The following is a 15681-nucleotide window of genomic DNA, read 5'->3' as shown; positions in this document are numbered from 1 at the left end:
GAAGAGATGAAGTACGTGTGATGTGTCTTGGACGTAGGTGGGGAGAGATTGGACCAGGGGGGATAGGATGGAGTCGAGGTATATGGAAATTAATTCAGTGGGACTGGAACAAGCAAAAATAATGGGCCTGCCAGGTGCTTAGCATCAGTGCTATCTCCTGCACCCATGCAGAACTCACTGACTTCATTAACTTTACTAATTTCCATCATGCCCTCAAATTCACTTGGACCATTTCTGACATCTCCCTACCATTTCTTGATTTCATCTGAGTTATTCCAGCATTTTGTGCCTATCTTTGGTTTATACCAGCATCTACAGTTCCTTCATACACAACCTATAAACCTGTATGTCTTTGGAGTGTCGGAGGAAACCGGAGATCCCAGAGAAAACCCATGCAGGTCACAGGGAGAATGAATAAATTCCACACAGACACGCACCCATAGTCAGGATCAAACCTGGGTCTCTGCCGCTGCGCCACCATGTCGCCCACAGTATCAAAGTGCAGGGAGTTCCTAATAATTTTGTTGGCTATTTGGCCTGAATCATATTATTTGAACCACGCACCACTGAATCTGTGGAATTCATTGCCACAGAAAGCTGTGGAGGCTTATCAATGTATATGTTTAAGGCAGAAATAGATAGATTCTTGATTTGCACAGGTGTCAGGGTTTATAGGGAGAAGGCAGGAAAATGGGGTTGAGAGAGAGAGATAGATCAGCCATGATTGAATAGCAGAGTAGACTTAATGTGCCAAATGGCCTAATTCTGCTCCCATCACTTATGAACTTACAAGAAACAGGCAAAATTCACCAGATCAATGGAAATAGAAATCAGGAGATGTAACAAGGTTGGTTGCCAATTCCCTGAAATCTATAACACAAAATTAAAAGCATCTCATTTAGTTTTTAATCCATTATTTCCTTTCTGATTTCTTTCCCCCCAGCATGTTGACACCCAGAGCATAGATCAAATCAAGTCTGACCTAAAACCTCTACAATTACCAGGTCACCCAAGGTATTTCAACAGCCCTCTTACATCCCCCTCTGTAACTAACTAATCTGAAGTTAGTTTCCGGTTCAGATAGAATACACACAGCTGTACTAAATTTCTGTGTTTAAAAAAAATTATGTCCATACCATATGAATCAGATTGCTAAGAGCCATTTATTCATATTTAGAATGGTATCAATCAATTGGAAGATAATCTGACTCAAAGACCCTCCTGAAAACATTTATTTACATTAACAATAAGGGTAAAAGGGTCACAATTTCTGCCAAAAACCTTTAACTCCAGTGCAATTACTAAAATTGTAATACCACTGGCATCATTCTTAGACCTGCAAATAGTTAAAGTAAAATGGTGGTTTAAAAGCTTAAAACAACTTCATTAATCACATCAATGGAGCTGCATTAGGGACATGCTTCAATGTAAACATACTAACTTTGTAATCAATCGATGCATTTAATGACTCACCATCAAAAGTGAACTTCTTGTAATGGTGCTTAGAGGAGGAAGTGGAAGAATGCTGTTTTTCATCCTTGCCAGTCAAATCTGCAGAAGTGGACCAACTGTTAACTTGCGTTTTTTGATTTTGAACAAATGACGTTGAAGAAGAAATGTGGCGCATTTCATTTCAGGGTGGATACAATGCAGGTGTGAGCACATAGCTATTTGCCTCCAGTTTCTCTGCCCACAGGTGCTAGACACTGTTTATCTGGCAGGCACCTCCTTGTAGCACCCTGCCTTCCGACACCCTTCCTTCCTATGACCCCGCCCCCCCATCATTCGCACAGGGAGTAAGAATCTCAGACCTGTTAGACAGGCTCAAGGGCCGAGGCTCCTTCAACACAATCTCTTGGATCCACCTGCCTGTTCCACTCGTAGTCACACCCTCTTCCTCCTGACCACAGACCTAATTGGAAGCAGGTGATCTAACGGGTGTGACTGCCTCCAGGAACATGGTGTCCAGGTAATTTTCGCCTGAGCCTGTATTCCTCCAACAACCAACACTTGCTAGATGTGGTCAAGAAGAACCAAAATGGGGTCCACCAGTTCCCACATCATGCATCTACAGCACATCACGTGATCCTACATGCTCTATTTATTCCCAACAGCTTTTTAAACATCACACTGCTGTTGCTCCACCTTCGGGCTTGAAACTGTCTCAATTGCAAGCCTAGCATTCCTTTTCTCATCCCTTCTCACCAAAGCTTCTTGACCCAAAGGCTCAATTTTGCACTTGGCCTCAACACAGCCCCCTGAGCCTCAACACAGCACTTCACCTCAACGCAGCACTTCACCTCAACACGGCTGCCCTCAAAACGCTGCTCTACTAAACCTTCCATCCCTGATAATGGCTGTTGTGTCTCTTCTTCAGCCAGTCAAACGCCTGCTTCTTTAAATGTCCCATTTATTCAATTAAAAAACCGACTCTGTATTTTTCTACTGATGTATCAAAATTGATTTCTCTCCTCTCAAAATGGCTCTCTGAATATCTCCGTGTGCCTGTCCAAAAGCCTCTCAAACGCCGCTATCATATATGCCTCCACCACCAACCTGTCAGCCCATTCCAGGCAACCACACAATTTTTCCCCCTCACCTGAGAGCTGTGATCTCTAGTCTTTGATATTTCAACCCTTGGAGAAAGGTTCTGACCGTCTACTGTGTTGCAGGAACAAACTGGGACATTATCTGTTTTAGAAAGTAAAAATGTCAGGGATGGGGCTGGTTGGGAAGTGTGCTGGGATCAGGAGCATGAGGGATCTGCGGATTGCCCAACTGGATCGAGATAGATGTAAACCGCCAGATGGCATGAGCATGTATTCTTTGCTTCCCTCAACTTTCCCATCAGGACTAATTTCCACATATTAATGTTCACAATGTCAGGGATCCCCCATCCGAGGGATGAGAACAAATCCACCAAACCCGAATTGTGAACAGCCACCCAGGCTACTGGATCGGATTAAATAGGTCCTGCAGCCTTGAAAGCTATGCCTGTGAATGAAACTGACTTTCTAACAAAGACGTTTTGTTTCCCTTTCAAAGTTTGCCTTCCCTGTTAACATATGTGGCTCCTGTAAATGTTCAGGCCACGGGTTTAATTTTCTTCTTTTATATCTTCAAATTGTCACTGACAATTGCACTAAGAATCAGACATTGTACTGCTTGATGACAACCTTTATCCTTATTGAACAATGTAATATTCTGTTACCAGAAGACAGTTTAAGATTAACATATGATTGTGAAGGAATGAGATAAACTTTTGTACTTTATTTTAAATAAAGTACAAAAATGAGCTCTCCTTTCCATTTACATAGTACAGATCAAGTTACCTTTCACTTCTGCAGGTTTTTGTGCAGTTCTAGAGGATTCTGGTTTGGAGCCTACTGCCTCAACAGGATTTCCATCAAGTTGATTTGGAACAGAACGTGGGTTCTTCTTTTTCCCAAAAAGGTCAGCATCCATGTCATCAATATTCTGCACATAAAAAATTCAAGTGTGGATAAAGACAGTTTGTGATTCTGACAGGGGATTAGCAACTTGATATGTCAGAAGTTCAAATGAGACCATGACCAAGTTGTGAAACAGAATTTGATACATCTGGTAATGTGAGCACTGGCAGGAGAAAAATAATGACCAGTTATTGTCAAAGTGTAACTTGTTCAATAATATCCTCCAGGGAAGGGAATAGGAAGATTAATAGCCTCAGCAAGGGAGCTTGTCCAACTTGCTTATATACCAAAGAAAAATAAAACTCTTTACAGCAAAGCCATTGAAGTGCCAACTGAATTTTCCCCACAAGAATGCAGCACTCTCTTTGAAGTGCATTATTTTCTCCATCTTGTCAAGATTTCACTCAATTGAATTAGAATCCTAGTCATACAGCACGGAAACAGGCCTTTCAAACCAACTTGTCTATGCCAACCAAGATGCCCCATCTAAGCTAGTCCCATTTGCCCGTGTTTGGCCCATATGCCTCTAAACTTTCTTATTCATGATTTTGTCCAAGAGTCTTTTAAATACAAAAAGACTTCAGAAACTACATACCACCTGTCATACAATATAATAACTGGACAAAAAGACTTCAGAAACTACATACCACCTGTCATACAATATAATGCCTGTATTGATTCTGCATTGATTCAAAGAGCTGTGCAAATGGTTCTATTCTCTGGTTTCTCAGCATTCTACTGCAAATACTTCAATTCTTTTTTAAATCTGCGATCAGTGCCCTTTCAGACATTAAATTCCAGATCATAACACTGCTATTCCGACTTCTCCTCTTCCCCAATCCCTGGTTCTCTTACCAATCATATTTTTTTCGATTACCAATTCTCATCGCAAAATATTCTATTAATTTGCAAAATGGTTTCCAAAGTTTGAAATATAAAAGAAAATGTCCTTCATGGGGAAAGAAAGCAAAATGCTGGAGTAACCCAGTAGGATGAGTAGCATCTGTGGAGGGAAATGGACTGGTGACATTTTTTGACGGAACTCGTCTTCATGGGGATGCGGTAACACTGAGATCCTTGCTGATAGTGACAACTCACTGCAAGCTTGGGCTGGCAGACTAGTACAGATTGTGCTAAACCGCCAGCAACTCAGGTTCAGTCTGTATGAAGTTTGCAAGTTCTCAGTTCAGTTCATTGTTTATTGTCATGTGTACCGAGATACAGTGAAAAGCCTTTGTTGCGTGCTAACCAGTCAGCGGAAATGCAAGATTACAATCAAACCATTCACACTGTACACATACATGATAAGGAAATAATGTTTAGTGCAAGGTAAAGGCAGTGAAGTCTGATCAAAGATAATCCGAGGGTCACCAATGAGGTAGATAGTAGTTCAGGACTGTTCTCTAGTTGCGGTAGGATGGTTCAGTTGCCTGATAACAGCTGGGAAGAAACAGTCCCTGAATATTCACACTTCTGCATCTTTTGCCCGATGGGAGAGGAGAGAAGAGGGAGTGGCCAGAGCACGACTTATTCTTGATTATGCTGCTGGCTTGGGTGTAAATAGAGTCAATGGAAGAGAGGTTGGTTTCTGTGATGTTCAGGGCAGTGCCCACAAATCGCTGGAATTTTTTGCAGAAATTCTCCCTGTGAGAATGTGGGTTTTGTCTATGTTTCCCTCCCATGTCCCAAGGAGATATTACTTGGTTGGTAAAATGGCTGCTGTAACTTATCTGTTAAGAGTCTGTTTGGATGTCTATGAGAAGTTAGGGAGAATAAGTCATAGGGAAAAATTAGTGGGGAATGGGATTATTCTGTGAGATGGCATAGATGCAATGGGCCAAAATGGCCTGGTATGCATCAGGAAATTTGGGTAATGGCTAACATAATCAAAGCCACAAAACTGAATTAAACGCATAAATTACAGTTAAAAAAATATTGACATTGTGTTTATAGTTTAGAAATGACTGGAATTTATCTAGAAGTACATATAATATCCAATACTCAAACAAAAAAAGGTCAGGTTTGAAACATCAGCAATTCTTGACAAAACTTTTAAAGTAGCAAAATATTTTACAGAAAGGACAAAGGTGCAATCAATGGGAATTAAGTTAGACAATGGACCAATAGCATTTATAAAGAAACTGTGTTTTAGGCTGGTGTTTGTAGATCAGGACAAGTAAACACCAACTCATTCCGCAAATTCCAATTCCCTTGAATGAATAAAAAAAGGATTCAGAACGGAAGTAAGGTGTAAAATGAGAACTCAGAAAGGTGGACAATGACTTTGCATTCAGTTTGTATGTTAGTGCCACATTTATAGAAACAAACTGAGAAAAAGGCAGGGTCCAAGCTGGAAAAGGCCAGAGGAAATGTTTGAATTCAGTGCAGGCCTGCATGTTGTTTAATTTAGTTTAGATATAGTGTGGAACAGGCCCTTCGGCCCACCAAGTACCGGCCGACCATCGATCACCCGTACACTAGTTCTATGTTATCCCACTTTTGCATCCTACACACTAGCACTAGGGGCAATTTACAGAAACCAATTAACCTACAAAACTGCACGTCTTTGGAATGTGGGAGGAAACTGGAGCATCTGGAGAAAACACACGCGGTCACAGGGAGAACATACAATCACTGCACAGACAGCATCCGTAGTCAGGATCGAAGCGCTGTGAGGTCTCAAGCGCTGTGAGACAGCAACTATACCACTGCACCAAAGTCCAATCTAATTGATCTTGAGATGTGGCGACGAGCTACTCTCTTGAACTATTGTAATCTATCAAGTGCATGAAATAGACCGAGCAATGGTGATAGATTTGCATGACAGAAAGTGTGCTACTTGGAGGTGCTGTTCCATGTAGCTGCTGCAATTGTTCTCGGAGGTAGAGGAGGTTGCATGCACAAGGGATAGTGCTAAATCAGCCACACAGATAACAGTGGTGCATTATGTACATAAGATAATAAGACAGAAGCAAAATTAGGTCGTTCGACCCATGAAGTCTGCTCTGCCATTTGATCATGGCTGATCTTTTTTTCCATCCCTACATTATTCTCCTGTCTTCTCCCTGTAACCTTTGACGCCCCTACTAATTAAGAGCCTATCAATCTCCATTTTAATAATACCCAAATGACGGCCTCCAGAGCCTTCTGTTGCAATGAATTCCACAGATTCACCAGCCTCCGGCTAAATAAATTCCTTCTCATCTCCATTCTAAAGTTATGTTCTTTTATTCTGAGGCTGTGCCCTCTGGTCCTGGGCTCTCCTACAACTGGAAACATCCTCCCCACATCCACTCTGTCTAGGTCCTTCATTATTCGGTAGGCTTCAATGAGATCCTTCCTCATCCTTTTAAACCCCAGTGAGTGCAGGCCCAGAACCATCAAACGCTCTTCATACGTTAACCCAATCATCCCCGGGATCATTCTCATAAACCTCCCCTGGACCCTCTTCAAAGCCAGCATACCCTTCCTCAGATGTAAGACCCTGAACTGCTCACAATATTCCAAATGTGGTCAAGAGTGCCTGGTAAAGCTCCAGCATTTACATACTTGCTTTTATATTCTAGTCTACTCAGTTCTTTACTACTGACTCACCTGCAAATTAACCTTTTGGGAATCCTGCACTAAATGTTGTCCCCTTCATCTTTTAACTGTGGATGGCTTGATTGTCCTCGTGTATAGTCTTTTCTTTGACTGGATAACACAAGCCTGATCTATTTCCTGATGTAATTTGTAACCTACATCTTGGCTACTATTCAGAGGCCTGTATATAACTCCCATCAGGGTCATTTACCCTTGCAGTTTCTTAACTCTACACACGATTTTACATCTTCTGAGCCTATGTCATTTTTTGCTTAGGATTGGATTTCATTCCTTGCCAATAGGACCATCCCACCCTCTGCCCACCTGCTTGTCTTTTCTATGTGATGATACGATGTATGCTGTAACATTTTTGCTGCTGGAATTTGTTCTGGGTGGAGGTTACGTGACCACAATGACATAACACCAAAGTCTTGCTACACAAAGCATTATTCTATTTCTGCCATTTGTATATGTTGTTGGGGCTCATTTGCATTCCAGAATTTTCTGCTCTTCATTCCATTGCTGCCCTAAGCACTTCTCAAAAATGGACCTGTTCAAGACAAATTCAAATGGTGTGCTAAGCAAATTAGAAATAGGGAATAAATACAGAAGAGAGTGCCTATGGGATTTAAAACATAGAACAGTGCAGCACAGGTACAGTCCCTTTGGCAAAAATGTCCGTGCTGAACATGGGGCTCGGTTAAACTAATCTCCTCTCTCTGCACATGATCCATATCCCTCCATACACACGAGCCTATCCAAAAGCCTCCCAAATATCATTATCGTATCTGCTTCCATTACCACCCCTGGCAAATGCAATTATTCACTCGATTCTGTAAAAGAGAACACATGGCAACCATAACAGATTGTAACACAAACTTACCTCCATTGTTTCTAACAGAGCCTGGTGATCAACCTCAGAAATCTCAGACTCCTACACAAAGAAAATAGGACAGATCCATTACACAGTGCTGCTGCATTCAATTCAGCCACCTATTCCATTATAGTCAAGAATTCAGCCACTTGTTCCAAAATTGTGAATACATATTTCTATTAAAAGCTTCCACAGATCAAATCCTATTAGTTGGGGAGAGGGAGATTGGTGAGAAATGAGAACAGACGGGTTTGAAATTTCAACTTCCAAAAGAGGATAGATAAATTTCAAACTGTTTACTAAATCTGTGAAATTCCAAAAGAGGATAGAATCTCACAGATTTAGCAAACAGTTTCAAATTCATCCTCAAAGTTTTTTAGCTTTGAGATGCAGCATGGAAACAGGTCCTTCAGCCGACAGAGTCCAGTCGACCAGAAATCACTCTGTACACTAGTTCTATCCACCATACCAGGGATATTTTTTTTTACAGACGCCAATTAAATTTAAAAACCTGTAAGTTGTTGGAATGTGGGATGGAATGGGAATATCCAAAGAAACGGGTCACAGGGAGAAAGTACTACGTACAGACAGCACCCATGGTCAGGATCAAACCCGGTCTCTGGTACTATAAGGTAGCAACTCTACCGTTGCACCATTGTACTGCCACAGAATTAAGGTTCAAGATAGAGCAGTTAAAACTCAGATGCCGTGAAAGTATTTTAAGAGCTTACACAGAAAATTAGCATTTAAAATCTTTTAAAATAACCTCAAAAATGCAATTCTATTTTATCTTTCTCATCATCAGGTGCTGACTGTTGAGTTTATACAGTACTTTGATTACAGAAGCATTGAACTACAGGAGATATGCCATTTAGCCGTTCAAACCTGACCCTCACTTAATACAAACACAACTAAACATCTATCTTAATAAGAAACTACATCTCAATAAGAAACTTCATTAGATGCAGATGTCCTAATTCCAAGTACATACATTTTGCAGAAATCTTCCACCACTAGGAGTTAAAATATTAAAATACCACTGAACCAGTCTTCTTATAAACCCTTGAGACCATACCACCAAGCAAGGACCAAACAATAATGTCAGAAGGTCATAAGGAATAGTAGAATTAGGCCGTTCTGCCCATCATGTCTACTCTGCCATACAATCATGGCTGATTTATCTGTCCCTCCTCACTCTATTCTCCTGCCTTCGCATAACCTCTGACACCTGTACTAATCATGTATTAAGAAAGACTCATACTTACATCATTTTCCTTGCCAGCCTCCTGTGCCAATTTATCAAAAAAGTCATCATCCAGCAATGATCTGAAAAGATAAAGCATCTACTACGTTAATCACTAAATGTAAGGGAGAACCCCCAAGATTTTAGTTACAACATATGTTTTCATTGTAGGGAAAACAGTGTTTTGTTTGAATACATTCCACTGAAACTTGAAAGCTGAAATTGAACTTTCAAGCCCCATTAAATTAAAATTCTATCTGCAAACTGCAATATCCACAGCACATTTATTGTTCCTACAGTCAGTTAGGCTGCTAACCCGTACTTTTTGCTGGCTCTGGATGCTGTGGTTGCTGATTTCTTGACGGCACTTCCTAATTGTGTTTTTGGGAAAGCAGATATTTTGGGAGATATGGCTGCAAGAAAAAGTTAGAGATAAAACCATTGGTTAAATGCAATTCTCATTATTTTGTCACGCACAACCAGGACACGTAGTTGAAATGCGCACAGAGTTTCTCATCACTAGTTCTAAGTTATCAGAAACAACAATATTAAGCAGTAACGTGAATTGTCGAAAATACAACATTTACTTTTTAAACTCAACTGGAAGATTGTCATTTCTCATCTCAATTTAATTGGGTGTCAGTACTCTACACATTTAGATTTTTCTTCTCTTATTGCCGCAGGCGTCCAAATACTGTGTCCTCTATGCCCCTAAAATTGATGCCTCACAAGTTTTTAAACTTCATAAGCATTTAACTGCCAGTCAAGTCTTTTGAGAATTTTAATGCCATGAAAAGCTGTTGTTTGGGCATGTGACTATTTGGATGCTTGACTCCAAATCACACAATATCTCAGGAAAGGCAAGGTAAAGCTAATTAGAAGATAGGCACAAAGGTGATTTGTAAATGATTGTACAGCAGTGATGATGCATAAAAACATGAATGATTGGGGTTTTTTCATTTGTGGTGGGACTACTGAAATGGTCACCGAGAAAAAACTGGCATAGAAATTAATGAAGCTAAACTAAGGAACTTTTATTTCTCAATTCCTTGACACGTTGGGTGTTACAGTAAAATCAGCTTGTGCTGTTACTTATTCATTTTTCAAGATCCAAGCACCGCTGGCAAGGTCAGCAATTAATTGTTCATCTAACTTGCCCAAGAAAAGGTGGTGCTGAGCTGCCTTCTTGAAATGTTGCTGTCCTTCTGGGAAAGGTACTGTTTGGGAGAGAGTTCCAGGGTTTGGACCCACCCAACAATAAAGGACAGCAATGTACTTCAAAATCAGAATGGTGTACAATTTGGAAGCAAATATGCAGGTGGTTCCCATGCACCTCATACCCTGGTGGTGTAGGTTGCAGGTTGGAGAGGTATTGTCAGAGCAGCCTAGGCGAGTAACTGCAATCGCTTTGTAAACGGTACATACTGTATCTACTGTTTGAGTGACATTGGGAATTAACAATCCTGCTTGTATATTTTGGGATGGAGATAGAAACGGACAGTGTGGGATTAGAGTCATACAGCGTGGAAACAGACTCTTCAACCCAACTTGCCCATGCCGACCAACATGCCCCATCTACATTAGTCCCACCTTCATTTGGCCCATATCCTTCTAAACCTATCCTAACCATGCATCTGTCCAAATGTTTTTTTAAAGTGTTGTGATAGTACCTGCCTCAACTACGTCCTAAGATCAGAGGAGAGAAAATATGTTTTGGCAGAGTTCAGTACAGTACTGATACATTTGGCACAGCAAATGGTTGAGGTACACATACAGTGCATTTTAAGGAAAAGTAATTATTTAATGTCGATGGTAAAATATAGAGCAATACATGGTTTGGGAGAACAAGAACAGAATTTGGTGTTATAGCAAACAAATAGATGAGAGATTGAGTAGACCCTTCTGTAAGGTAAACATGTATGGTTGTACATTTGATCTCTAACGGCTTGCTTACAAGCTCACTGGAAATTTAATAACAATTGTGAGCCCTCCTGAAAATAGTGTATGGATTTTTATCAGGCAAGTAGAAATTCTGTAAGAATTGGTGGGTGGGCAGATTAATTAAGAAATGTACGTGGCAATAAATGGCCTTGAAAAAGATGATCGAATAATTGCAATTTTTCTCCTTCACTCAGCACGTTTAGGAAAGTACTCATTGGTCTGCCACCTGTTCTTTCCTTCCAACGGCTTCAAATTGAGTCTTCCTCCCTCCCAAATGATGCCTTTTGAAATTATTCAATGTGCTTCAGGTCTCCATTCGTGTTTCTCTTACCTTTGTTGTGCAGCTGCTCTTTCAACCGTGATGTGTACCCTCATCATTAATCATTGGGTTTTCTTTTCCCCAATTTTTTAAAAAAATCCTTCAAACAGTTGTCATACAAAATATCCTACAACACTGGGACTAAGCAGCTAGACAAATGTGTCTGCTATTAAACATTTAAAGAATAAAGCAAACAAATATGTATAATGAAACCATTCGGATTAAGTTACCATCGTCTCCGAGCAGGTCATCCAGTACATCATCAATCGACTCTGGGGGAAAAAAATACATGCATGCAAGACCATTAAATAGAACATTTTGCTTTATAATAAAGTTATATAACTGCACAGAATAGAAAAAGGAAATGTTCTCATTGCATCTGTCCTGTCTCTAAGCTATCTAATTTAAACTGCTCCCTCCACTTAGATCTGCAAATAGTTCCTTTATCATTATGTATTTAATTGCATTTTGGAGTATTGATAAAGTAAAGCACACACTGAGAGCCATTAGTTGAGGTGGAGTATAAAGGGAGGGAAATTATGCTGGTACTCCATTCAGTACAATACACGTAATCATGTATAGGGTTTCCGCAGACTGGTTAACATGCAACAAATGTTTTTCACTGTACCTCGGTGCACATGACAATAAATTAAACTAAACTAAATATTGTTTAGGTTGCAATTTGAGTTTGCTGTCCAATTCTGGTCACCCAGCATTCAGAAGGATGTGAAGGTCACAGAGATGGTGCAGGAAAAGATTACGAGGCAGGTTTACAGACTTGAAGGATTTCATCTCTAAGGTTAGACTGAAGAATGTTCTTGTTGGAAAATGATGTTAATGTTAGGGTGGAGGAAGGAATGATCGGATCTTGCTTTGCATTGGGCACCTATTCAATTTTTAACAGTTGCATATTTAGTGTTACATCTGAGAAAAGCTGTACATTGTTTTTATACCTGTGACATTGCAAAGCAGTGAAGGAAAAGTGAAGAATTTGTACCATCCCCCTCCCCACACTTTTCCAGTACTCTAGATTCATTTCCATGGTGGTTCAAAGTCAGTCCTATTACTGGAATCCATATAATCACTTCAACAATGCAAAGCTCTTCCTCGTCAATGATATGACTAAAATAATATGGAAGTAATGGCAAAACATTGGAGGTTTTGCAAAAACTTAAGGATATCAAAATCAGGAGACATATTTTTACTTACCTCGAAAACCTTTCTTCTGTTTTGATCCCTGAAATACAAAAAGTCTGTTCATTCGTGTTTTATTTTCAAAGTATTCAAAACTTTACATTTATAAATATAAACTTCCATTGGAAATCAGAGTTTTAAAAAAATTGTCCGAGGAGGTAGTTGAAGCAGATACAATAACAACATTCAAAAGACATTGCACATGGATAGGAAAGGCTTAGAGGGATATGGGCCAAATGCAGGTAATTGAGACTATCTTGAATGGGGCATATTTGGTGGGCATGGATGAATTGGGCTGAAAGGTTAGTTTCCGTACTATATAACTCCAAAAGCGCTTAAACAACATGCTGCACAAAATTCACAGCAATAGCACAAAATGCACACGTGTAGGGCAAATCCTGTAGAGAGATATTAGAGGGAGTACTGGTGAATGTAGGGTAAATGCTTGCCAAAAATATATCGAATAAGCAGCTTAAGGCATTATTCAGCGACCAATGCTGATTTTACATCATTTTTATGATAGACCATAATATATAAAGTATCAGCTGCTTTTAGCCATAGGCAGTTGAAAGTGCTTAGAGACTGGATGGAATCGCTCAATAGCAGTTTAAAGGAACCATTCATTACTTGTAGATTAGTTGCCACTTAATGCCTTTAGTTTATTGCGATAATTCTACACGGGATTAGAATTTTCCCAAATCATGTGACATCATGGAAATCCGCAGAAAAGCAACAAAACCTATTTTCACCTCATTAAGATGTTCACCTTCGCTCGCTGCCTGGGCCTACCTGATCTCGCGGTTCCCAAACACTTTAACTCCCCTTCCCATTCCTACACTGACCTTTCTGTCCTGGGCCTCCTCCATTGTCAGCCTGAGGTCAAATGCAAATTGGAGGAACAGCACCTCATATTTCACTTGGGCAGCTTACAACCCAGTGGTATCAAAATTAATTTTGCCAACTTCAAGTAACCCTTGCATCTCCTTTCTCTCCGTCCCTCCCCCACCCTAGTCGTTGTACTAGTTTCACTGTCATCCTGGTGATTTCATTGTAATTCGTTTTCACCTAGCCCACAGCTAACAATTGCCCGATTCCTTTATCATCGTTAATATTTTGCATTTGTTCTATATCTCTCAATATAACTGTATGTATCACCTGTTTCCTTTTCCCCTGACTCTCAGTCTGAAGAAGGGTCTCAACCTGAAAAGTTACCCATTCCTTTTTTCCAGAGATGCTGTCTGACCTGCTGAGTTACTCCACCTTTTTGCATCTATTTTTGCTTTAAACTAGCCTTTGCAGTTCCTTCCTACACAAACTATCCTGGAGTCCCATTTGCTACCATGTAATCACTTCTATTGATACTAATGCAATGGAACTCTATTAAACAATCGAGGCACAAGGAACTGCAGATGCTGTTTTCTAAAAATGACACAAAGTGCTGGAGTAACTCAGCGGGTCAGCCAGCATCTCTGGAGAATATGGAAAGGCAATGTTTTAGGTCGGGACGCTGCTTCAGTCTGAAGTGTAAAGAAGGTTTGTCTATCCATGTTCTCTAGAGATGCTGCCTGTCTGGCCGAATTGCTCCAGTAAATTGTGTCTTTTTTCCCCTATTACACAATGTAACATACAGCTTTAGGTATTTCTAGCAGTAACAAAAGTGAACTTATAGCTATTAAAAAAATTCTTTATTTTTTAAAATCCTGTGTGAGAAGTAACTTTGTTGTTGTGCATGTGAAACTCTCTTGCCTCCACCCCCCTTTTCCCTATGGACACTATTGCCTTTATAAAGCGATTTCTATAACATCAGGTTTCTTCGGAACGTGCCTATGGCATTATAGCAAAACAAACCGCACTGACCACTTTCAAAGAGTCTATCAATCGCTCACCCTTGTTGTTTCCTGATATTACCTAAACTTAGTCTCCCACCAGTGACATCCTGGACAGCACCAAGGGCCAGAAACAAAACTGTATCAGTTATATAAATACTATGAATCCCTCAAACAAGGGAAGGGATATCACCCCTTGAGGCTCTGTGAGTGGCATGGGTGTTTTGTTTACCATAGAAATTAGCATTACTGGACATTAGCATTCCCTCTACTTGCATGGAAGAATTTAGCTCCAACAATGCTTGGGAGTCTATAATAATGAAGACAAGCAGTCCATATGATTGCCATCCTATTCATCACCCAAAACATACATTCCCAACAGTATCAGTAGGCCGTGACTATGATGTGTACCATAAACAAACTGAGTGGAATGTCAATACCTCTCCTGTGTATCTAAGCACTAAATTAAATGTCTAGATACAGACTACCTCACTTAAAATGTTAAGCTGTTAATTATGTGTGGTCACTTTCTACTGAAATTGTCTAACTGCTTCTCATCCATTCCCCTCTCCTCTATCCAACTGTGTACTCCCAGGCACAGTCGAGAATCCAACTGTGATCTCATCCAAATATTTTTTAATTGTCTAGGCCTATAAAATTAATTGGCTAATGATATCAGGCAAGAGAGGTAAAATACCTGCATCCCCGCTCTCTTTCTGCCCCCACCAGACACAATTGTTTCTTCACTTGCTAGTCCAATCTCTGGTTACTTGCAGAGTTGTGGTGACAACACTGAACCACAGGAGCGGCATTCGGTGGCGCACGGTAGAGTTGTTGCCTTACCCAGGTTCGATCCTGGCTATGGGTGCTTGTCTCTACGGAGTTTGTACATTCTCCCATGACCCACGTGGGTTTTCTCCGAGAGCTTTAGTTTTCTCCCACACTCCAAAGACGTACAGGTTTGTAGGGTAATTAGCTTGGTGTCAATGTAAAAATTGTCCATAGTGTTAATGTGCGGGGATCACTGGTCGATGCAGACTCGGTGAGCTGAAGGGCCTGTTTCTGTGCTGTATCTCTAAACTAAACTAAACAAGCTAAAGAGCACAATGCTGGGGCAAGGGAGCAATTGAGAGGGAGTGTGGAGGGAATCATGTAGAATGAGAATGGTTAGTCACCACCACAGGGAAAAAAGTTCACGGTGTGAAACTCACCTCAACCGCCAATGAGTTTCTAGGATATTTTCTCCTCAT

At 40.4% G+C, this 15681-nt stretch overlaps 1 protein-coding gene across 1 annotated transcript in view; it reads right to left on the bottom strand.

Annotated features, from left to right (window-relative positions):
• The window catches only part of fbf1 (Fas binding factor 1), a 62891-nt gene extending 47210 nt beyond the window's left edge, over positions 1 to 15681 (bottom strand). Inside the window, exons 1-8 of the mRNA XM_078401583.1 lie at positions 15643 to 15681; positions 12621 to 12648; positions 11642 to 11683; positions 9474 to 9564; positions 9174 to 9234; positions 7918 to 7968; positions 3333 to 3477; positions 1474 to 1551 (exon numbers count right to left, since the gene is read on the bottom strand). Of these exons, the coding sequence (XP_078257709.1) occupies positions 1474 to 1551; positions 3333 to 3477; positions 7918 to 7968; positions 9174 to 9234; positions 9474 to 9564; positions 11642 to 11683; positions 12621 to 12648; positions 15643 to 15681 (535 nt within the window). The remainder of the gene's footprint in view (positions 1 to 1473; positions 1552 to 3332; positions 3478 to 7917; positions 7969 to 9173; positions 9235 to 9473; positions 9565 to 11641; positions 11684 to 12620; positions 12649 to 15642) is intronic.

This window comes from Rhinoraja longicauda, chromosome 6 (assembly GCF_053455715.1).
Source record: "Rhinoraja longicauda isolate Sanriku21f chromosome 6, sRhiLon1.1, whole genome shotgun sequence".
Lineage (NCBI taxonomy): Eukaryota > Metazoa > Chordata > Chondrichthyes > Rajiformes > Arhynchobatidae > Rhinoraja > Rhinoraja longicauda.
Note: the sequence above shows the minus strand (reverse complement) of the source record. Positions and strands in the feature narration are given on the sequence as shown.